Here is a 24,125-nt window from a genome sequence, read left to right on the forward strand (position 1 = left end):
CGGTGGGACAGACAGGTGTACGTCTGCCGCTGAAGAAGCTTCAGCACCGAGTTGACGACTCCCATGGCTCTCCTGGGCCAACCATAGCGCCGCATTCATTCGACAAACTTGACTTAACTTTTGACAAGTTAAGTCAGGTGCATTTTGACTTGAGCATCCCACGCGGACAGGAGATAGTGAGGTAAGCTCTAAGACATTGATCTATCTTGTTACAGATGTTCAAGTGGTTCGTCAAGCGTGGCAACGATCTGCAAAGTAGTCGTTGTCGAAAGAGGTGCTAACGTCATCTATTTTACATCGAGGCTCGCTGTCCGGCTATACTTGATGATATTTGGAAAAGAAACGTCAACAATCATTTCTTCCAAAGGATCGCACAGAGTTTGTAAAAAGAGGTGAGGCTCATGCTTTCTCATGCTCTCCCTCTGTCTCCACACACCGGTAGCCATAATAAGTTGAGAAGAAAAAACACCCCACCAAGAACATGTTTGGAGAATTGACAGATCATCTTTAAGTTTGAAAAGTCAACCATCAGCTGTCGAGTCCATCCGCCAGTAGCGTGATAGACTGAGGGAGGATGCTCCAGTTCTCCTGTCTTCTCTTGCGTCAATTCCAAGCGACGACTCACACTTTATGAAAAATTGGAAAATGAAATCAAACTTTCGGAACATTTTGGCATTTTAGTCTTGTATTTCATATGCTACATAAGTGCCTGACCCAGCCAATCAGAGATGCTTTACTAAGGCAATCACTGTCTTGACCAATGAAAGCGGTGTTATTGCGCAATACTAACAAAATACAAAAGAATAAAAGACAGTAAAGACAAAGGAAATGTTAACGAGCGACAAAGAATCTTGAACGCACTTCGCAAAATGGCTTTTGTGCGCGTACACACGGAAGACAATACGCGACAATATGTCATTTTGATGACTGTTCTCGTCGTACCGGTCGGTTTCCATCGTACTTGCCTTGCAAGATTCCCAGCATGTTTTGCACGTGTAAAAACAGATTGGTGCCAAGAGGGAAAACACACTTGCAAGTCACGTTGGTACGTTTTATTATACAGTCAGTGTGCATGATCCCAACATGAAGCCTAAGTGCAGTGTGAAAAAAGCCCTTCAAATGTTTCAAAACGGTCTCAATCTTGACGTAACAAAATATGCCCACAGAGTGAAGCAGCAAAAAAAATGATTTGATCATTTCGATGTCGTGAAGTGTGTGTTTCAATGTGTGTGGGTCAGGAACTTTTGGCAGGCATCACAATGGCGCTCAGGCCATTTCGGATGGTGTCGTGCGTCCGTTTCGGTCGGCGATACAGAATTTTGGTCTGCTGCGCCTTCTTTGTTATTCTTGGGATGCTGGGCTTTCAACACAAAGAACAGGTGAGTCCACTCTGGTTTATCCAAAATGTTGGAATGTGATTTGAATAGGAAGGACTAAATTGACTTCTTTTTATTTATTCATTTTTATTATTTACCTTTATTGTATTTATTTATGATGATTATTGTGATTATTATTGATTATTTGTTATGATTGACTTTGGAAGGAAACTGAAAGCCTTTTACAAGAGTTAGTTGTGAGGCGGCAAAGCGAAACAAAAGGAGAGGTGAGTCGACTCTGGTTTATCTATCCAAAACGTCTGAATGTGATTTTAACAGACACAATGCTCTCGATTGTTCAATCCATGTAAACATACAATTATTTATTCATTATGATGATTGGTTTTGTCGTATTTCTTTTTGATTTGTATTGTATTTATTTATAATGATGATTATTATCTGTTATGATTTATTGCGGAAGGACTCTGGCACCGTCATTGGTGAAGCGCCAAAGCGAAACGTGTCGCAAGTCGCACGGGTACATTCCGAGAAACCCAAGATGAGCCCACGCACGAACGTCATCACAATGTTAATCAACTACTCTCATGTACGCAGTCCGTACCACGGCAGAATCCGGACAGGTCTTACCAGTTAAATGACGTTACCGAAGAAAACAAGAAGGTGTCCCACCGGTTGACTGACATTTTGGAAGAACGCAAAAGGGTGGGACCATGTCCAACATTCCACAGCAGGTGAAGAAACAACAACCGTCTCAGTGATGACAAGGTTGCGCTAACACCTATGACATCGTCTCCATTTTTTCTGGTCTGGCAGAGAATGTACACCCATTCCCATCGATCTGGTATACACCTGGGTCAATGGCTCAGACCAAACCCTACTGAGGAACCTGAGGGTGGCCAAAGAGCAACTGGATGTAGAGCAAGGACTTCTGAGGTGAGGCAAACCAAGTTGACCAGATGGGAAGCGTGTCTGAAAAACTCTCCATTCCAGTGCCAAGCCGCAATGCCCGCTGTCCAAATGCGTGGTGGCACCCATGGTGGTGTTTGATCCTGGTCTACCGGAAAACACCACCTCTGAAGACCTATCCGTGGCTTTGCCCTCCTTCTCCACTGCCAAGGCGGTGCTGCAGCTCACCAAACCCCAGCAACCCTCCCACAGAGTCACCGTGGTCGTCTTCCATTCGCAAGCTGACGGTAAAGCGACGCCGTCGACTTCCATCACCCCGACCAGTCACGGAACTTGATGGTTTGTCTTCTAGCTGAAAAGGCCTTGACGGAAACGCTCCGACACAAGACATTGTCCATCTACAAAAGCTACCTGGTGAATTTGGATTCTCAGCCATCTTATTTTGCGTCTGGACGTGATGTCACCGCGTCACTCTGTCCTGTTTTCCAGACCACGGACCAAGCGGCTCCGGGTCTAGTCCAAATGGAGACCCTGGCCTACCTCCACGGCTTCCCAAACTCCTACAAGGCGTCAGAGGAACTGCGAGGCAAATTGCCGCCGGCCATAACGGAAAAGATAACAGCGGTAAAGCTATTTTTGTTCCCTTTCTCATTTTCCCCCCGAAGACGAGATATGAAGAATAGATCAATGTGTTCGTTCCTCAGTTGGAGTTGTACCCGGATGCCAGCCTCGCTCTGCTCTTCTTCAGAACTCCACGAGACTTGACTGATCTCCAAAAGGCTAAAAATCAACTGAAAGTGGATGAAAAGCAAGTGACCATCAGTCCTGTTCACTTCTTCTGGAACATGAGCGCCATCCAACAGGTTGAACGTTGCCAATTCGCATGATGCGACGTGATTCCCTCTCTGATCATGTCAAATATATCTATCTTTTTTTTTTTTCCAGTCTGCTGTCCCTGCCAAAAAAGAGACCAGGGATTCTCTGACGGCTAACCGTTTCCAGGACAACGGCGCACTCATGTATTCCTTACGCTCTTTGGAGAAACACGCTCCGTGGGTGCGTCACGTCTTCATCGTCACCAACGGGCAGGTTCCATCCTGGCTCAACCTTCAAAACCCCCGAGTTTCAATTGTCACGCATCAGGTAAGATTGAATAGAATTTTTTCATTCCGAAGATTCAAATATGACAAATAATACAGAGCTTCCTGTTTGTTTTCAGACAAAGTTCTTGCATAAAACACAGAAAAAAAAATTCGATTGACTGAAATGCCTAAAGATGATATATATATTTGTTGTGAATGACAGGAAATCTTCCTGAACACGAGCCATCTCCCAAACTTCAACTCCCACGCCATCGAAAGCCACATTCACCGCATCCCGGGAATCTCGCAGAGGTTTCTTTACCTCAACGATGACATGATGTTTGGCAAAGACGTCTTTCTGGACGACTTCTACACCCCGAGGGACGGCCAGAAAGTAAGTAATCCACATTCCGAATGATTGAATGATGGATTGATTGATTGATCATTTCTTCCATGGAGGTCTATCTCGCCTGGCCTGTAGCCCCTTGTTTAAAACAGTGTCCATCAAGCTTGATCAACAACGGGCAGTGCAACCAAGCGTGCAACAATGCCAAATGCCAATGGGACGGAGGAGACTGCAAAGGTAGCGACCGCAGCACTTGCGCAATCGGAATATTCCGCCTTGAAATACACTCTGCGTGATGTTTGAAGGACGAAAACGCAGGTCTCTAAGCAGCACTGGTGATGCACAGAAGTCAAGCTTCTTCTCAGATCCTCAAACCCAAAGCGACCAGCTTGGAGAAGTAAAAGAAATGGACACAAAAGATTGGAACAATCCATTGGGCAAGAAGCTCCAAGAGTTTTTCCCTTCTCACAAGACATTCCTTCAAGAACTACTTGAGGACCGTGGTCTCCAAAAAGCTCTGAGCTACGAGACCAATGGCGCGATGACCGGCCGAAAGCTACGAGATACTTTTGCCGCCACGCTGAACCACGTCGACAGGCTATACAACTTAAAGTTTGGCGGCATGAGACGAAAAGTCATCTCGCACGCTCCTTACATGATTGACAAGCTTGTCATGCAGGAGCTGCAGGACACGTGAGTGCTGACCACTTTCGAGTTCCGGGCCTTCTGACTGCTGAATCTACCACGTTCCTATTCCCGCAGATTCCCAGGAGAATTTCAAAAGACCTCGAGTCATCATTTGCGCCATCGGGACGACATGCAGTTTGCGTTTGCCTACTTTTATTTCCTGATGAGCGTCAAGCGGCCGGTTAACATCGCCGAGATGTTCGACACCATCGACAAAGACCGTTCTGGCGTTCTGTCCGCTGGAGAGATTCAAGATCTGGTCATGAAAATCCACAAGCAGCCCAAACCCGAGGTGGTTTGTTGATTGAGCTATCGCCGGACCAAAGGTTATTTTGATCAAACGGGACATCCGATATTCTGTGGTTCATTTTAGGACTTTACAAGATTGAATGCTCAGTTGCGCAACTGCACAAAAAACCGTCGGGTCACCAAAGAAGTCGTGATGAACTGCAAGCCCGTCACAGATGGCATTCGCAGTGCCGTTACAGACCAGAAGAAATATAGGTGAGTGCTCCTCTGATGCAGAAACAGAAGCTCCATCGAGGCTTCTGCTGACACGTCAACTTGCCGACAGATATCAGGTCATGGGGCAAGGGGAGGTCCATTTCAAGATGCTTCATAATAACCCGGCGGAGGCCGATCGCATTTTCAATGACCTCCAGAGAAATCCAAGGTGAGAAGAACCAACCATAAAGCAATTCTGGTCTTGGCCTTTGAATGGCTTCTGCACTTCTTCCAACAGGAAGTTCATCTGCATCAATGACGACCTTGACCACACCCAAAGCATAGCTATGGAAGTGCAGAAGAAGTTGGCCCAATTTTACCAATCCAAGTTCCCGCAACCATCTGAGTTTGAGCTTCAAAATTCCAACAGGTCTCCTGCACATGAGGACCAGATTTGATAGGAGCCGTCATCAAATGCGGCCAATTCGTAAAACAGGTGGCGCTAGCCTCTTTTTCATTCCCGTCAAGTCCTTTTGTGAAGTCTATTTTACAATTAAGAATAAATGGCAGGATTTAGCTGTCTTTTTAAACGAGACTGCTTTTGTCATCTTTCCCCTCATCTTGAAACAATTCTTGCCGTTCATCTGAATCACGATCACTTTTAGATCCAAACATTTTGGCACATTTCATGTTAAGGCACAGACAGCAAGTGATATTGCACCGCACGCGCACGCACACGCAAGTCATCACGTCGCGAGTGATGCAGAAGATGGAGGAGGACCATGACGAAGCGGAGGCATGTTTGAGGAAGGCAGTCAGTCACGTGACTAACGCTTTTGAAAAATGACACTTGGTCCCACCTCTCCGCCCCGACCGACCGACCGGCCGGCGCATGAGTTAAGGTCATCCCAGGACGGGTCCACGCGAGCGCGTTGTATCGTCGCTGTCCCGCAGTCACTACCATGTGGTGGTTCACGCAAGGTTCCTGCCTCTTGCCCGTCTTTTTGGTGGTGTGGTCCTCGTGCACGTTCATCGTGTCCTACGTGATCGCGTTGTTTCGACGCGACGTGGACGTGTTGTTTCCCTACATCAGGTCAGATAAGCTTCTCAATTGACTTCTTATAAAAGCAGTAAAGTCGACTTTTGGAGAAGTTTAGTTTCGTTTTCCAGCTTCCGTTGGCTGCTACCCAACTTCTCCAGAAAGGAAACTGAAAGTCTTTCTCGCTCGATCACTTAAGTAGAGTAAACATTGAATGACACATCATTTTTGTTACAGTGAGGTGGGGGGGGGGACTTTTTATTTCCCCATTTTTATTTGTATAAAATAAACGAGTTTTAAACTTGCAGTGACACGGCAGCAAACCCTCCGGAGAGCTGCATCTTCGGCTTGATGACATTTGTTTCTGCATGTGCAGGTATTCTTCTACAGTACTCGTCAAAAGTTCAATATATCGCCTCGGGCATTAACGCTTCCATTTTTGTCGTTGATTCAGTAACATTACACCTGATTGGTCATCAATTTGTTTCTAAAAAAAAAAAAAAAAAGTCATACAAGGAACTTTTTTTGTCCGCTGCGAATTTTTTTATTTTTGTATTCAATCTTTGTAACAGGTGCATCTTACACTTTGTATATCACAACACATCTGTACAGTCATTTCTTGTTAGTCCCACATTTCTGAGAAGAACGCCACGAGAGTTCATTCATATGCTCTTTAGTCACACATCCTGCAAACGATTCACTTCTGCTTTTGCAAGAAAACGAAAGGTAAAGGAAAGGCCGCACTTGCGTACGTACGTGTGTAGGCATGGCCACCATCTACGCCAGGTTCAAGTTTGTGGAGAAGATGAGCGAGAACATGATTGGGGGGAGTCCACGACTGAACAAGACGGCGCTGGTGCTGGGACTGCTGGCCTGCTTGGGGATGTGCGTGGTGGCCACGTTCCAGGTGGAGTCTCCACGTCCGCCCCCCTTTGCGCTTTTGACAGTCCGACAGCGCTTGGTTGGCTTTGCTCGGCAGGAGACGGCGGTGATGGTGGTTCACGACATGGGCGCCTTGCTCTTCTTCGTCACGGGCGTCCTCTACATCCTCCTGCAGTCCGTCATTTCCTACCGCTCCTTCCCGTACTGCTCGTCGGCGGCGGTGTGCCGGGCCCGGCTGGTTGTGGCCGTCATCGCCTCGCTGGCCTTCTTCCCGAGTATCCTTTGGCCTAACGGAACGTGGTTTTCCATGTCCAATGTTTTCCCCTTGACGACCCTAACCCCCAAGCATTCATTTGTGCATTTTTCGTGGAACAAAACGACCTTCACAGAGACACGAAGAGCAAGGTGGGTGGCAAAGATGAGCGTGAGTGACGCCGCCGCTGACGTGACAGATCTGCCGACGTGACAGGTCTGCTGACGTGTCTTTTCAGGACTATCCCTTCCACGTGGCCAGCGCCGTGTGCGAGTGGATGGTGGCCTTCAGCTTCGTCTGCTTCTTCCTCACCTACATCAACGACTTTAAAGTCAGCCTGGCGCCTTTGCGTTGCTTTTTAACGGGCCGGGCCTTCTTGCACGGTTAACCGAGTCTTGTCTCGTCCGGCAGCTGTTTACCTTGCAGGTGAAGACCGAGATGCGCTAGGGGAGAGCAGTGCCGGAGCATCTCACAAGATGCTGCTCGGCCTACGTCAGCGGACAAGCCTTTGCACTTTGCTCCACCTTTTCAACATGGCGATGGATTACCCGAGCCAATTTTATTTTTCTACCAAGTTGCTGGTGAAGCTGTATCTAACTGAAAGCACTCTTAACATTTCCGGTATTTGTTTTGTACTGTTCCCAAAAAGTTTTGAAATGATATTTCAACTCCAGTACTTTTACAGGTGCTCCTCATTTGATAACTTTTTGGGTTTTGTATTACTCTAATTTCACAAGGAATTCATGGAGCAAAAAGGGACAGATGAAGAGTATTCATTGGATTGATAATCCAACACTGCTAAGCAACAATAAAGACATTTTTTACATTTTAAAAAATATATAATATCCAACACTGCTGAGCAACAATAAAAACACTTTTTATATTTTTAAAACATATCTTTGCAAATGGTTTTGAATTATTTGGGTTTGTACATATTTGTTTAAAATGGCTAATACCTTTTGTGGCAAAATCGACGATACGATACAAGATGAACCCAACCGAGTTTAACAACGCTCGTTATCTTTTTTGCACATGGAAGACTGACACCAACGCGTCAAACAAATATATTGCCATTTGTTTTGTTGTGGTATTTTGAAATATTGAAAACAATCTTGGTTTGTCATTGTCGCCCTCCGGTTGATTGATTAACATATCACAGCGGCAAGAATTTCAAATTTTAAAAAACGCAACAGGATTACCTGCATGACGTCTGAAGAAAAACAAATTAATGCCACGAAAACTTACACGTCGACCCAAAGCGCTTGGTTCCGTTTGAATTGAGCTTTCTCGGTCACCGTACGCACGCGAACCCAAATCCGGAAGAGATTGATGACGCCATGTTAAGGCGCAGTACTACTTAATTCCACAGGAGGTCAGTGTTGCACCGTTAAATGGTTGTCCACATTGAGCGTGTGAAAAATGAAGTCGCACACTACAACACGCGTTAGGCCTTGTTGGAGGTCACCGCTAAAGAAAAGAGAGATGTCAGAGTTCAACTTTTTCAAAGTAACAGCTGCTTTATTTGATTTTTTTTAATGTAACAAACTGAATCCGTATATCTGATGTGCATCTAGCGGCCGTCCTGTCCCATTACTGCTCCACTCTGTCACGAGCGACCCAGGAAGCGTGAGGAGATAAGGACGACAGCTCCTGTGATGCTTCTGATAACCTGCTAATCACATTCACCCAATTAATGAGGGCAGGGCACTCGGACCGGCCGGCCGGCCGCACCTTTGGCTTTTGTTGGCGGGTCTGGACCACATTTATGGCAACATTAAAAGTTCAGCATTGGTAGTAACTATTTTTGGAAGCAATGAATCAAAACAGGATCATTTGTGACTGCACAGCGGTCGGGAAGCCGCGGGCTGGTGAATTATTGAACACGTCATTGGATGGCGGCGGGATGGAGTTTCACGCCGCCGCAAATATTCTCGGCCGACTGAAAGCCGGAGAGGAAACTTCACTGAGTGTCCGTGATTAGATCTGACTCGGTCCATTAGGCGACATCCTAGCTGGACTTTAGCAGCCATCCATCTGCAATGTGACATTTTCCTTGGCTGCAGGTGGCGCTGTGGAGAGTGGGCGAGCATGGAAGCAAAGTTTCCCATTTTGGGGCTTCAAATTGACCATTTGGAAGAAGGCCAAATGAGAAATGGAGGCGCCATTTTGTCAACTTTTGCTGGCATTGTTGCGGCATGGCCTCCATTTTGTCTCTGCGTGTGCGGAGATAACAGAAAGTGGATGAACTCAGGCCGCCGCGTTTCATGCGGACGTCTCCGTGTTGTCACGGTAACGTACGTCTTCCGATAGCAGCGGGAAGAAAATGGCTGCCACCTTCCTCTCCCGTTTCCTATCAATAGCATCACCCCCCTACCCACCCGCCCCACCCATCTCCTCCGCGGCAATCCATCCACTTTCCCATTTTTCCTCCTGGCTTATCTTTCCATTTGATCTGGTCCACTTTTCGGCCTCCTCTCCGCCTGTCCCTCATCGCGCCGCCGCCAGCCGGGCGCCTCCGCCGCAGAGGGAGCCCTCGGCAAGGAAGGAGGTCACCCGTGGCGTGCCAACGCGCATGACATATACAATTGGGGCTCAGTTGTTCCAGAATGCGAACCATCACAAATGATGTCATCACCAAACGATGACACCAAAAGGAGGATGCGTGCAAAGGGTTGTGTTGTCCACATTATAACCTTTCGAAGCTGCGGCGGGCAGCTAGCACGAGGAAGAGGTCATTAGTCAGGCCGGCGCTAACGATGCTGGGGCGCAGCCAATGGCGGCTAATGGCGACACTGATGATGACGGACGCCGCCGGCGCGCTACCGGTACTGGAAATGAGCGCGCCGGCCGATAAAGGCCTCCGGTGCGCCTTATCGCTCGCCGTTTCCTCTTCCCGGGCAAAAGTGCAGCTTAGCTCGCAAGCTACAAAACATGAAATGGCGTTAGCCAGCCAGGCCCATTACATGAGGGAGGGGTGGGGGGGGGAGCAGGTCGCGCGTCTGAGATTGATTGTTGCGTTGAAGAAGGCGCTATCTCCAGCAACATCATCTTCGTCCTCGTCATCATCACGGCCTGCCTTAAGAGGAATAACGTGCACCTTCTGTCTAATTTGGACATTATTCAAGGCTGTCGCAGCGCAATTATTTCATGCTTATCTGCGGCGCGCACGCCACGGCGTGTTCGTCACGCTGCTGCGCACGCGCGCACACACTGACACACTTTTAGAAATTGCATCGATGGGGGCATGCGATAGGAAGGGTGCCCGCCCCCCCCTCCTTCATTACAGCATTGATTACCTTGCTCATCTTATCACGGCGAGACGCCACACGCGGTTTCTGTATTGTTTGCCAGCGGCCCACCGAGACGCCCTTGTTTGTACACGCACATTTTCACGTGCGAGGGAGGGGGGAGGGGGACTTTTGGGGAATTTGGAGCCGGCCCGGATAGCGAGAGGCGAATCCAGGTCGGGAAAAGGACGGCTTTTGATGGAACAAGTTTTGTTTTGACTGAGCGGGACTAAAGACGCCGCCGCCACACTCGGGTGGAAGTCTGGCCCAAACACAGGTGTCACCGCAGCATCATGGGGGACAAAAGTCAACACAAGACTTGGCTTCAAGCGCACGGATGTTACTCGAATAGCAGCTTTCACCATGAGGCTATTTCTCACTAATCTCCATTTGGTGAAAAAACATACAAAATCCGAAGCGACGCTTGTCATAGAAAACTCCGTCAATCCCGTTTATTTGTTCCATAAGGCCCAAATGCGAAGAGGCCGAGGACGACAAGTTACAAGACTAAAAGAAGTAGTTGCAAAAAGCAGACAAAAGGACACGCACAAGACGCGTCGGGGGCGCTTGTCGCTGATGCCGTTAAGCGGCGAGGCCAGAAACTGCACGCTAAGAGAAAAGCCCGTTTGGAAAGCGGCGCTGCGGCCGCAATCTCCCGAGTCCACCCCGTTGGCCATCGCTTGCGGAAAAGTGGGACAAATCCCGCCCCCACGCCTCGGGAACAAGCGCCTTGCGCCGGCATCCCCGTGTCCGAGTTTGCTGGGATTGTCCGCCCGGGAACGGCGGTGCGCTTCCCACGCCGGCCAATCAGATGAGCCGCAGGACGCCGGCGCCGTTCCCACTCGCCGCTGCCTGATGTCCAACTTTCAAGCAGAGCCAGACGGCGCCCACACTTCCTCGTCTTCGCATGATCCTCACACGCCAATTGCGATGCGGTGGCCGTCTTGTCATTGTTGTCGCTCCTCCTCATTTCTCACCATCACGCTCATCTTCGGCATTAGACGCAGCTTGACTTTTCTTCTTAAACGCTTTGCCAAACAAAGTAAGGTCCTCCTCCGCATCTTCATTCTCAGCATCTCTATCTCGAACCCTAAACATCTTCATCCTTAGCATGCCCATCTTTAGCACTGCCTTTGCCTTTATATGGAAGTTAGCATAATACTGGCACATCATGCAAAGCGCCGTAGCCGGCCGGCCGGGCTAACAAAGTTAGCGTTGATGTCGCAGCCTTAACGCTTTAAGCAATGAATATCTGAACAAGCGACACAAGGCCTCCTCCTCCTCCTTCTTCTTGACAATCACTTTTGTTCCAAAGGTTCTATCTGCAGCCCAGATGCGGTCCAAGCCAGCGCTCCAAACACAGCGTGGGACCGTGAAGCTCCGGCAATGGGACCGTGACCGCTGCCGCCTGACCGGACAAGCATTTCTTGACGCCGCTACCCACAAGCCCCTGGGGTCTTGCACCCACAGCGCCCACGCTCAGAGGACACGCCCGGCCGGGATGGGATCCCGGACCGGTTATCTGCTCCGGGCCAGGGAGTCCGAACTAGCGTGGGACGCGGGGCCGGCGCAGATCCATTGGCTGCCCGTCTCGCCGTGTCACTTCCTGTTAGCCAACCTGACGTATTGGCACGGACACACACAAACGCGAGACGGCGGCGTGTGGGCGGGCCTTTAACACAGGCGCCCGGCCGGCGTTTCCACGGTGATGAGGAACCACCCATGGCGAGGACCACCGAGGAAGTGTGAGCGCCACTTCAAATTGCGTTTGGGGCAGCGCCGCCAAGTGGTGAGATGCACAAAGAGCAGAAGAAGCTCTCGCTTTCCTCTGAAGGTTTTGGACTTTTTTGGACTTGAGTCTGTTGTGCGGTTCGGATCTGGGCATCCCGTTATCGTCCCGTTTTGAATTTCCGCAGGTCAGATTTGGACTTCCACGTGTTAGTTTTGGTGACTTAAGCCCAGCTGAGACACGGTGGTCTTATCATCCACCACCGTTTTTTTTTTCTTTCTTTCTTTCCTGCACCAAAAGCTGGCCGCCAGAGGAAGATAAGTGATTAGCATAAGAGACACTTGCTGTTGTCCCCGGGGGAGTGTCAGTCCAAGTGGGAGCGTATGTTGACATTTATAAGCATCTGCGGGCGGGGGCGTGCGGGATTGGGGGGGGGCGGGGGTTCTATTTGTCAGCTGTTTAACTTCAATTAGGGGAGAAGGCAGGGTGGGGGTGTTGCGGCCCACATCGCTGGCAGCCGTGGAAGCAGAGGTCCCCCCCCCCCCGCTTGATAAAGATGGAGTCCATCTGGGAAAACAAGCCAATCGGTAGAAACACAATTAGGACGACGAGCACTCACAACAATATAACATTAAAAGACAATAGCAATTCATTTTAAATGATACTAAAAATAATCAAATAAAGAAAAATCATTCGGAGGTCTTACTGACTATCTATTTATTTTCCTTTGACTGGATCAATTTTAATTACGTGAGTCAACTCACAGGAATGAATGCAATCTTTGACGATATTCTGCTGACACGACGAGCTTTGCACGCTTGAATTCATTGGCGAAGATATTACATTAAATCGGGCATTTCCTAGGCGGTGGGTGTTAAGACGCTCCGAGACGGAGACAAGTTACTCAACGGCAGCAAATAAACACCTACCAAACAAAATGAGGAGGAGGAGGGGAATAAAGTGAGCTGTCAATCACACACGGCGAGAGGTGACGGCGGCCGCTTCCGCGCTTTACTTCCCCCCATGTATTCGTCTTCTTCATGAAGGAACAAAGGAGAGTCGAATTAGAAAAAAAATAATATATATATATATATAGCTGGCATCAGATAAGGAGAAAGGAAAGGGCTGGGTGGGGTTGTTGCTGGGAGCATGGGTGTGTGTGTGGGGCGGTGATGTGTGTATTCAACTCCGGGCTGACTCCTCTTATGCTAATACAGCCAATTTCCTCTTTTATTTCATTTCTGGAGCCCCAAATCTGCGATCTCCGATAAGGTTGCCGTGGCGACCGCCTGCTCCCCGGGCGGATGCGGGCAGCCGTGTGATGGAGATGTGGAAGGCGGCAAAGGCAGAGGAGGAGGAGGATGAATAATTTAAAACTCCAGCAAGCTGCACAGATAAGGGACGCGCACACACACACACACGCACGCAGGCAGGCAGGGAAACGCACACACATCCATCTTCCTCGCCGTGGTCTTGTGAGGCTTTTTCCCTCCAAAGCCAGCTGACCTTCACGGTCAAGGTCGCGATGGCTAATTGAACCGGCGGTTCGGGGGTGGGCGGGATGATACGGCGCAAGCAAAACCTGCCGTCCGTGCGGCCTCAAAGGCTGAAAGAGACTACTGAGCGTACTGTAAGGTCAACATGGCAAACGATTGCACATGCTTCAAGTATTTCACCATACTTTAAGCTCGATTGACTTCCACGCTATGAATCAATATTTTTCACTTCCTTGTTGCAGGTGATGATTGCTGCCTGTCAGTCACGGGGTGAATTTCCAACTGCCACAGCATTGTTGCTTGTCACCAGGTGGAAAACTATTTGGACGGCGCTGGCTGGAATTGTTTTACTTCCACCGAGGTGAAGTCCAGGTGAGGCCTCCAAGCGCATTCCCCAACAAGACGCGCAGGTCGCACGTCATCGCTAACGGAGCGCGACGCCGCAGATACCTGCGCAACCAAATATGACACACACACACACACACACACATACCGACCGGATAGGCGAAGGTGTGCCTTGACATTCCACGTGTTGGCTGCACCGCCACACCCGGCCACGAGGTGTCACTGCACCCCTTGAAGAGAGCCAGTCGCCACCAGGGCGACCCAACAGGACTCAACGGCCTCCGCTTGAGCGCCAAGCGGCAGGAGATCCGGCCTTCTCCAACCCAAACATGGGGAAGGAGTAGAAAGAAAAGAAGAAAAAGAAACACCAGCAGAAGGTTCTCACAGCAAATGAGCTTAATGAGGAGCATTGAAGGAAGCTCTTGCTCGCTCGCTCAATCAGTGGCAGACAGCAAAGAAAGCTGCGTGGCATCTCCTCCAAAAGCAGATGATCTCTTTAATTAAATTATTCCCAAATTAACCATAAAGGCACAATCATCGCCATCATAATAATGCAAATAATAATAATAAGTGGAATATATTTGTGGCCTCAATCGGGGCCGACGAGACGGCGTTTAATTACTGAGGAGCTGGGAAAAACCATCTTGAATTGCGGGAGCCTCAATTAAATCTGATGTTAATTAAATCTGATCTTGTTTTGAGCATTCATCAAGCGGCAATTTGAATTTCGTCAACACGACTTTTTATTTCCATTTGAATCTGGGCGCCACGCACGACTTTAATTTCATGCTTGTGATGAAGCTCTGGCTTTTTATTGAGCTGACTTGCATTGCTTCCTAATCTGACGCGCACCCAAAAGCCCCCCCCAACACAAGCCCCGCCTCTTTTTCCTCTCGCTTTCGTTTTGTGCAATCAGAGCATCTCCCGCGCATTTCTTCTTTGTCGATTTTCATCTCACCAAGTCAGCGCTTTCAAAGGCACACACAAAAACAAGAAAGTTACCGCAAAATAAAAACTTGGTTTGCCCCCAAAACATCCAGACATTTTTTTTTTTAAACAACTTTTCATAAGTTTTTGCTCGACCATTTTTTTCCATTCAAAATGCAAAGCTTTGCCTTTGGAACAATACAAGACTTGTCAGATTGCAACTTTTTCTCGCTTTATTTATTTTTATTTTTTTTTAAGAGCGGGACGTCACACGGCGCGATAAACGATGCTAATGACCAAACTCATTTCAAACAAGCTGAGCGCGATAAACAAATCCATTCGGCGAGAAGACAACAAGAAGCGGAGGAGGAGGAGGAGTGCGGCAGGTGGATGCAAATTGTTTGTTTTGCACTGGCGGAATTTAAATTACAGTTCAATCACATAGTGGGGGGGGGGGGGGGGGGGGGACGACCCTGCCATTTGCCGGCGCAGTTGATGTTTGGCTGCGTGCGGATTGAGCGCCACGGGTGCATTTCACAGCCGTGAATGAGGCCAGCCAATCTGGCTCAGCCGACTAGAACAATAATTAGAATGGAGATTAAATAAAAATAATTAGAAAAAGTTCATCTAGTTTTGATGTATTAATTATTCCGCCCCTGCTTTATTCCGACTCTAATTATCTGCTTCAGTGGAGATGCCGCCACCGCCACCGCCGCTGCCGCCGCCGCCGCTCCCCTCTTCTACTGCGAGTCATAAAAAATGACATTCATGTAATTATGTCAGCAATTTGGGAGGAAGTCAGCTAAGCACAGCACACACACACACACGCGCGCAGTTTCAAGTAACTACTCAGAAGTTTGCTTTCAAGGCAGCCGTCAAAATAATAGAATGCAGTCAAAGATTATTTGCAGGCCCAAACTTTGGACCAAAGATAACACAAATGAAACGGTTCTTTTCTCTGGCAAAATAGGATTTGATGGTTCAAAACAAATCGCAATGTTCTTCAATTCAAAATCTTTCTGCAAAAAAAATTTTCTATCGGCCACCAAATCTGAATCTGCAAGATTGCCACAATTAGACAGAGCGCCAAAAGTTTGTTCCTGAAGATAAACAAGAACAAAATGATCTTCTATGTGACATTTCTTTTTTTTTGTCGTAAATTCCATTTTTTTTTTCTTCCATCAGACCTCTTGCACGCGTTTTTTGGGTTAAAACGAGACGTGCGCTTTTTTTTTCTTTTGCTTTTTTCATTTGAGCTTGATCCATTCTTCTTGGTCACCAGATCGTCATTTGCATATAAATGGAAATATTTATTGTTACACGTGCTCATTTTTCCTCCCTGGCGCAAACACGAGTGTGTGCGTTTTGGGAGTTTAGCAAAAAGAGCAAAACCTCCTAAGATGTTGAGCACGTCAACGGCGAGAAGCGCGAGAAGCTAAGCCGTAATGACACCTGACGCCTCAAAGACACAAAAAGTTGCCGAAAGAAAGAAAGAAAGAAAGAAAGTTTCCTAAAAAGTTGGATGATAGCCTTTAGACGCACACACACACACAGACGCAGGTCAAGTGTGAAGGTCAGGGAGCAGCTCCCAAGGTGAACATTCATTTTGGTATCGGGCTCCTAATGGCCGGCTAACGCTATTTGTTGTTGCTCGCTCTGCGGCTAATGGATGACGTTCTTCAATTACGCAAGCTTTTTAATAATAATCATATAATCATTATTTATTTTCCACTGATGAATGACTACATAGTATCATGTCAATGTCATTCAAATGAAATGATTTTTTTTCTTTTCTTTTTTTAGCTGGCTGCCCGTTTCTCACCCCAAATGGACTCGCCTCAATTAATGCATTAGAGGGGTCAAAGGTTACGTAAGCAACATTGGGAATGTTCATGGACAGCCAGCAGGAAAAGGCTTGCTTATTTTCTTCTCTCTCTCTCTTTTTTTTTTTCACCCGGCAATGTTCTTAACTTTTTCTGATGGGAGGGGGGGGGCTGGATTGTCGGGACTTTAAATCTTCTTCTTGGTCTTGGTGACAAATCCTTCAAATTGCTTGCCAAGTGTTTCCTCTGGGTCATAATCCCAACTTCGTAACGCGGAAACTTTGGACTAGATGGGGGGGGAAGACATTTTTTTTTTTCAGTTTTTGTCAATTAATTAAAAAAAAAAAGTAATTGACTGTTTTGTGGGCAGACGTCCTGTCCTCACTTGCAAATTCACTCTAAAAAACAAATTGCGATGATTGGATTTCAATTTCTTCTCAAACGATGGCTTTGACTCGGGATGCTTGACGGCGGCTCGCGGAACGAGCCAAAAGGAGGAACGGCGGCGGCGGCGGCGGCTTTGCTTTTGCGAGTCTCATCTGGGGCCTGATTGGAAGCGACGGGGCTGCGAACGGAGCGACGGCTCGCTCCCACAGCGCTGTTTGCTTTGCAGAGTCAGCGAAAGCCGCATTTCTTTTGGATCAACAACCACACCCGCAGCGGAAGTCTCGCCGTCCGGCCGGCATTTCTTTTAGACAAAAGTAGTGCTGCGAACACGACTCCCATGCGGAATATTGGCAAAATTCCTTAACGCAATTCCCGATGGAAATGGATTTGTTCATTTGGACGCAATCGTGACAAATGTTTGCTATCGGAGTCATTTTGCAAGGCTGGCTGGCCTGCCGGCTGGCTGGCCGGCCGGCCGCCGTGTGTTTTGGTGTTGAGGTCAGCCTGTGAATGAAAACAATGGCCACACATGTTTTGCCAGTTAATGGACAGTGCGCACAGGCGGCGCTGCCTCTATTTGACTAACCTCGCACTGAACCCCCGAGGGGAGGGGCGGGGGGGGGGGGGTCCGCGCTCCCTAAATGAATGAAGCCTCTCCTCTGGCCTGGGCCGTGTTTGCCTTGGCGCGCCGGGCGCAGCGGCGTTCAGCTGAGCGCTGCACCTTTTGATGTCGCCCGCCGTGTTTGGTAGGCCGGGCGGCCGTAATTAAACACAACATTCGCCGCTGCGTTTATGTTATGTCTCGGCCAGCGGACAAAAAGTCCACTTGTTGCCGTTCTGGAGACAAATCGTCTTTTCCCATTGAAACCAACGGAAAGGCCCGTCATCCGTTCCGCCGCCCCGAAATGGCCGTCCGCTATCGAGTGCGCGGCTGGGCCGACAAGAAAAAGTCTTGTATCTGTTACTTGCCGGAGAAACACACACGGAGGCCGAACAAAACGCTGCGCTTGTGTTACCGGCGAGAGGCTGTGGGAACGACCCCGCCGCTTGGGCAACGTCGCTCCTGACACTCGCATAAAGTCCGTCAAGTTGATGAAATTCCCCCAACGGAGCCACGCTCGCCCGCAGCCACTTTGTCTTCCCGGGGAACACCTGCTCTGCCCGCTCTGCCTGGGCCTCCGGCGGGCCCCGGAGGTCCAGGGGTCGGAACCCGCGGCTCGGTCGGGTCCGCCCGGCCTTTTGTTGGGGCCGCTCGGATTGCCGTAAGGGAATCCGCCAACTACACGGGGTCCCGGCCCGGCCCGTTTGTTAATCAAGTCCGGGGCTGAATGGCGCACCTGCGTCATTGTGGCGCCCGTCCCGTCACGACCTCCAGAAACGCGACACCATTAAAAAAAAAAAAAAAAGTTATTAACTTGAGTCTCTGAAGTGCTTCCCGTCTTGGCTTTGACTTTTTTTCTTTAACGTCGGTTCCTGACGGCCCCTAACTTGGTTTTGATTTTACCTGGTTCTGAACTTGACCCCTTCAGCGATTTGGAAAATGAACGAACCGGTTCTTGACACGGTGCATTGCGGAGTTCTTTTTGGGAATCCATTTTTTTTTGGCCGGCTTCTTCAGACAGTGCGTGCGGGTCACGCGCGGGTTGCGGAAAAGAGCGAACTTCCTCCGGCGGCGAACAATAGGGGCCCAGGAAGTGTACAATAGGCCCTTTGGCAGCTGTGAAGCCAGCTGTGAAGGACATCAGCCAGGCGGAGCAGCCGCCCAAGCAGTAGCCCCGCCCCCTTTGCCTGGTTGTTCCTGGCGGGCGCCATTGTTGCGGCCGGTATTGTTACTGGCGTTATTGTTACGGCCGCCTGTTTGCTAAAGCGACGAGGCGAGCCTAATCCGGACGTCAGCACTCACGCTAATGACCTAATTGCTCTCGCAGTCAAAACCGAGACCCTGACGCTAAGCCCCTGGGCTCGCCCCCTCCCTCCCTCCCTCGCTCGCAAAGTGGTCGTCATTCCCCGGTTTTAACGTCAACTCCAAACGGCAACAATGGAAAAGTCATCACAACTTCTTCAAAAAGTCGTCCGCTCAGCTTCCATTGGGATTTAGTCGGCCGGCAAACGACACAATTGCAAAAGAAAATAAAAAATATTCAGCACTTTGGAGACACCGGCGAAGCTATTTTTTGACATTACACTTCACTTAAAAAGAAAAAACTGCCAAAACCTGACTGGTTCTTCACCTGACGGCAAATTGAACGAGTTCTGGTTTTGGACACGCCGCCGCGTGTGTGCAAGGTCACGCAAAGTGCCACGGCACTCCCTGGCGTCGCTAGTAGCCCCGCCAGTCCAGTCCAGCTGCGCACGTGACAACCGCACCGGCAACAGGGGTCGGAGGTCGCGCCGGTCCAGGCTTTTAGGGCCTCGGCCGCTCCGTGTGCGAGGGTAACCGGAGCTGTCGTCCGGGCCAGAGGTGGCCTCCCTAAAGCACGCCGCCTGTCTCTTTCAATATGACCCCACCCCATATGACGGACGGATGGACGGACGCATGGAAAAGACTCAAAGATGTTACAAGAGCCTCCGCGGTCCCTCGTCCCATCTGAGAGCCGTTGAACTTGGCCTTGCCGTCACTCCAACGTAACACAACACCCGGCCGGCCGGCCGGGGCAGAGCTCGGGATGGGGGCTGGCTAGGGTGACAGCCTCCGCTGGGACCCAGAGTGCATTTCAAACCCATCAGTGTCAGTTAGTTGACTAAGTGGTGACATAATCAGCGTCGCCATGGACGCTCCTCTGGGAGGGGAGGAGGAGGCAGCAATGGCCGCCTTGCCCAACCGATTCAAAAACTTTGGCAGAACGTGACAGACCGACTTAAGATGGTGGCCGACCCGACGGAACGGGTGTCAAGATTCCCAGGGCGGAAAAGGAAAGCAAGCGCTAGATGGCACTCATGAATGACAATTGGACTCATCTCAACGCTTTTCTCTCTCACTCAAGTGCAGAAATAAATCATCTCGCTCGTAAATGCGCTGGATGTGTTCTTCTCCCACCTTAAATCTCGGGCCGCCATGATTTGTATTTGAATGACTGCGTTCGTCAACATGCCATTTCATCACGGGTTAGGACGCGGGCGCCTTCGTTTTGACGGCCTAATTAGGTTCAACTCGTAGCTGGGGAAGAAAAAAAAAGAACAAAAAAACGGCTTGACATAGAAAGGCGCACGGTGACACGAGTGAATCCAGTCAGGAGAAAATCTGCGGCGAGTTCCCGCTATCAGCGCTTTGAGGCCGATACGGTCCCCAAGGTGGCGAGTGGTGTCAAAGCTCGAGCGCCTCTGAGACGATAACGCCGGCCGGCCCAAATATCAACACCGCCCCCATCCGGGCCACCGTCATCCACTCCGACTTTATCACGGATCCCCGGCTTCACCTCTGATAAGATTGCTCACATACACACACACAAGCGCGGCATTGCAAGACACCAAATTCCCGGATTCCCGGCAACGGTGGCGTCAAGGACACGGCGTGGCAAACAGGAAGTGGCCTTCTAAATCACAGGAAGCGCACCTTGTCATATTTACAGGCGGCGAGCGGCGGGCAGCAGGAGGATAACCTGCTTTTATGGCGCCTTGTCAGCGTGATGGAGAGCTCAAGGCCTTATCACGCAATTTGGGATGGGAATATATATACACACACTTTTATCTATATGCCCCCCCCCCTTCGCTTTCAATAGCAGTATATATATTTTTATCAGCAGCTCTCCATTGTCAGGGACAGGCCAGCCGTGTGTGCGTGAGCATGTGCATGCGCGCAATAATCTCATGCAGCAGATTAAGTGGATTAATTAGGCTTCCATTCATGGGGGTGAATCGCTACCTAAAGAGCTTCCCGCTGCAATGACAAGGAGTTTGCACCCGTAATTAGCCGCCGAAGGAACAGCAAGTCGGAGTTTTACGTCCTTGCCCGACGCCGCAGACATTACGGTCATGTGCAATAATACAGAAAAACATTTGTCGATATTTCATATTTTAAAATGAGAGGACTGGGGAAAAAAAACACTTTTTGTTTTTATTTGTATTTCTATCTGGTTGCTCATTTCTGTCAAATTGATACATTTATAAATAAAAGTGGATGATCGATATCATTTGGAAAACTACTATATCTCATCATTACAGTCCAAAAAAATTTAGATTAACACGTATGAATTAATTCAATGTGTAGAAGTTTTTTGCCCTTAGTAGAAAAAACAAAATGGAGCCAAATTTAAGAAAAAAAATGAAGTTGAGTAATTCAGCAAGGCGTGAGTGATCAAGGTCGACTTCCTCTTCCTGCGTCAAAGTAGGTCAGCGACATTTCCTTCTGAATTTTTTTAGTCAATCTTATCACGTGCATCCAAATGTGGCCCGCTCCTCGTTCGCACCGTGAGAATAATTTCAACTCATCGTCGGTCCTCGGACCCCGGCGAGCGTCACGGGAGAAGGAGCAACCTCTCGTAATTATGCCGCAATTACAAGCCGATAACATCGGCGGGAAAAAAGAAAAAAAAAAAATCAACGAGCCGCCGCAAGACTTTGGCGTCTCCGAGGGGACGCGGAAACAAAAGACGCAAAAAACACTTTAATTAAGCCCCGAGAAAAGACTCATTAGGACCAAAAAATAGCGGGCCAGATCCTTAACGGCATTTTTTTTTTCCCTTTCTTTCATTGGCAAAACTTTGACAAGTTTGAAAGGATGAAGTGAAGAAATATGCAGAGGAAGGTCAAAGAGGGAAGCGACCATATTTGGACATGGAGGCTTTGGCGGCGTGCAAAACATAATTAGCGACGTGATTGGCCGTCCGGAACAAATCGGTCGGCTTTTCGATGGGCAACATTGCTATGGATTTTGTACGCCGACGATGCCATTTGTCTACACGCGGGTGTCACTGTTCTCCAATCGAAAAAGCTGCTGCTGCTTTTTTGTTCTTGTTCAGGTGAGGACAAATCAAAGGTTGGGCTGGAAATCCTAAAAAGGCGCCAAGATGGATGCGCTGTTTGCGTGAGCGAGGAGGCCGCCGCGCCGCCATTACTTATTTGTGAAAGGCCGCCGATTGCAGGCGCGGGAGGAGCGCGCTCCATAAATTGCAACCGGCCGGCCGATTGGGATCGCGCTCGTCTTCCGCCGTCAGCAAGACGAATGCGCCGGCGGCCGCCGCCGACGTTGCGCGTCCTCGCGCCGAGTCGCGCATTTATTAACAGGCTGCATTTGGGAGACAGCTGCCAGACAGAAAGACTTTTTTTTCCATTGCCCGTGATATTCTTTTTATTTATTTATTTTATTTATGATTTTTTTAAAATCACATTTATTTATGTATATATTTATTCATTTATTACATTTGTTTATTTTTTTATATCATTTTTGAATGACAGAATCGGAATCATATCCAGAGTGCAAAAGCAGCTTTGGATACGATTATTTCTTGCATTATTACTCTGCTGTATCTCATTGTTCTTTTCTTTTTTTCTTAAACGAGAACGCCCAGAATAAAAAGTATCGATGCGATTTGTTTGAAAGAGACAGACGGCGCTGTCAATTGCGCAATTGCTCATGGCAATCAGCACATCCATTTGCGTGAGAATTAAGGCGCCGTCCCGACCGCAAGCGTCGCTCGCCACGTTTCATAATCGGCCCATCTGATCAAGTCGCTAAGTCACATCCTCCGCGCCGATCGATACGCCCGGCCGGCCGGCGTCCATTAGCGCGTCAACCACTCCAAAGCCGACCCGAGCGTCAGATAAGACGCCGCAAACGCCTTCTCGGGGCGGCGAGCCGCTCTTATCGCTAATCGCGCGTGAGAGCAAAATACGGGCCGGGCCGACGTGCTTTCTTATCTGAAAAGAGGAAATCAAGGCGTGGCGAGGCCTTTGGCGCTGATGGACTAACGAGCGAGCGAGCGAGCGAGCGAGCGAGGGCCACTTGTTGCTCTGTGCAAAATCAGAAACAAAATGTTGATTCAAAATTTGCAGCTCGTCTCAGATTTATGACAACAACGCAAGCAGCGCGAGCTAGCGGCCGGGCTAGCGACCGGGCTAGCGCACGTTCCACCTGATATCCTTTGCCGCCCTTTTTGTTTATGGGCCACTGAGCGTTTTATCTGGGCGCCCACCTTTGCACGCGGCGGCGAGTATCACGCCTAATTATCTGGCCGTATTCCCTCTCGGCGCCGTATCGCGGGCGTCCATCTCGCCGTCGGAATTACACGACGAGGCGAGGCGAGGCGGGACAAGACGGCGGCGTGTCGGCGCCACGGCCTGGTCTCAGGTGTAATTACTTTTGCGCTTTTATCTGCCATCGACTTTGCATCCGCACGCAGCCCTTTTATGCCCCCGCCCCGCCGTATAATGAAGCCGCTCGCCCCCCCCCCTCACCAAAGTCGACGTGACCTTCCCGCTTGCATTGTGGCAATAAGAAAACCAATTAATGACTTATCCGTCCATCTCAATGTCAAGTCTTTTTTGGGAGGCGTACTATTATGTCGCCCCGGCTGACGTCCGGCACGTTAATGAACTCGGCGTTGCGGCGAACTCGCTGGCCGAGCGCGATGATGATGTCGTTGGTCACAGCAAAGCAAAGCAAAGCAAAGCAAAGCAAAGCAAAGTGGCGGGCAGAAATCAGCCCGCTCGCTCTTCAATTTGTCTTTTTTTGCCGCTTTGGGTGCTTTTGCAAACTTTCTCCTTTGGTCCCATTTGCATGTTTGGCCAGCTTGGGAACGACGCTGGCGTCCCAGGGGACATTCCAACATATGGCAAATTAGACTTTTTTTTGGGGGGGGGGGGAGGGGTTGGTAATGATACCGAGGCCCTGCAGTGAGGCGTGCGTAGCGTAGCGGCAGCGGCACGGCGGCGGGTATCTTTTAATTTCCTGAATGCAATTCTGCTCCAAAGACTAATTAATTTGTATTTGATCATTTGCCCACTTTCACGCCACGGCTGCAGCCCCTCCACCCCCACCCCCCCCCCTTCAACTTTTGGGCAAGTTTAATTAAAGTGCAAGCGGAGCCGTTTATCATCCTCCCAGAATGCACTGCGGCACAAACCCAAGCCAAAAGAAGAGCAAAAATCAACAAAAGCCAACGTGGCCTCCTTGACAATTTTGCTCTTCCATCGTTCTTAAGTTCTCTGACGCTAGAA

At 49.2% G+C, this 24,125-nt stretch overlaps 3 protein-coding genes across 4 annotated transcripts; all 3 read left to right on the plus strand.

The window, feature by feature from the left end:
- The first annotated feature begins 130 nt into the window (after positions 1-130).
- LOC119117343 (N-acetylglucosamine-1-phosphotransferase subunits alpha/beta-like) lies at positions 131-3,190 on the plus strand. Of its 2 annotated transcripts, none has more exons than XM_037243543.1 (10): positions 131-181; positions 1,239-1,379; positions 1,544-1,603; positions 1,798-1,854; positions 1,932-2,068; positions 2,151-2,270; positions 2,328-2,530; positions 2,596-2,657; positions 2,733-2,867; positions 2,948-3,189. In XM_037243543.1, exons 2-10 carry the CDS (start codon positions 1,260-1,262, stop codon positions 3,128-3,130), a joined length of 1,077 nt encoding a protein of 358 aa, XP_037099438.1. In that variant the 5' UTR covers positions 131-181; positions 1,239-1,259; the 3' UTR covers positions 3,131-3,189. The 2 variants fall into 2 exon arrangements, with proteins under 2 accessions (XP_037099438.1, XP_037099439.1); XM_037243544.1 differs by lacking the exon at positions 131-181 and adding an exon at positions 220-392 and having other exon boundaries at positions 2,948-3,190.
- On the plus strand, positions 3,171-5,399 carry LOC119117344 (N-acetylglucosamine-1-phosphotransferase subunits alpha/beta-like; the record flags this gene model as incomplete). Its single annotated transcript, XM_037243546.1, has 8 exons — positions 3,171-3,386; positions 3,549-3,719; positions 3,785-3,908; positions 3,977-4,364; positions 4,434-4,650; positions 4,732-4,862; positions 4,933-5,031; positions 5,101-5,399. Coding segments are annotated over 8 exons (1,506 nt in total), but the record flags the coding sequence as incomplete, so codon positions are not given.
- A 258-nt stretch (positions 5,400-5,657) lies between these two features.
- dram1 (DNA-damage regulated autophagy modulator 1) lies at positions 5,658-7,864 on the plus strand. Its single transcript, XM_037243547.1, has 7 exons — positions 5,658-5,895; positions 6,150-6,217; positions 6,606-6,748; positions 6,821-6,998; positions 7,070-7,128; positions 7,215-7,307; positions 7,388-7,864. The coding sequence occupies exons 1-7, from the start codon at positions 5,765-5,767 to the stop codon at positions 7,421-7,423; spliced, it is 708 nt and encodes a 235-aa protein (XP_037099442.1). The 5' UTR covers positions 5,658-5,764; the 3' UTR covers positions 7,424-7,864.
- The last annotated feature ends 16,261 nt before the right edge of the window (positions 7,865-24,125 follow it).

Source organism: Syngnathus acus, chromosome 23 (genome assembly GCF_901709675.1).
Source record: "Syngnathus acus chromosome 23, fSynAcu1.2, whole genome shotgun sequence".
Classification (NCBI taxonomy): Eukaryota; Metazoa; Chordata; class Actinopteri; order Syngnathiformes; family Syngnathidae; genus Syngnathus; species Syngnathus acus.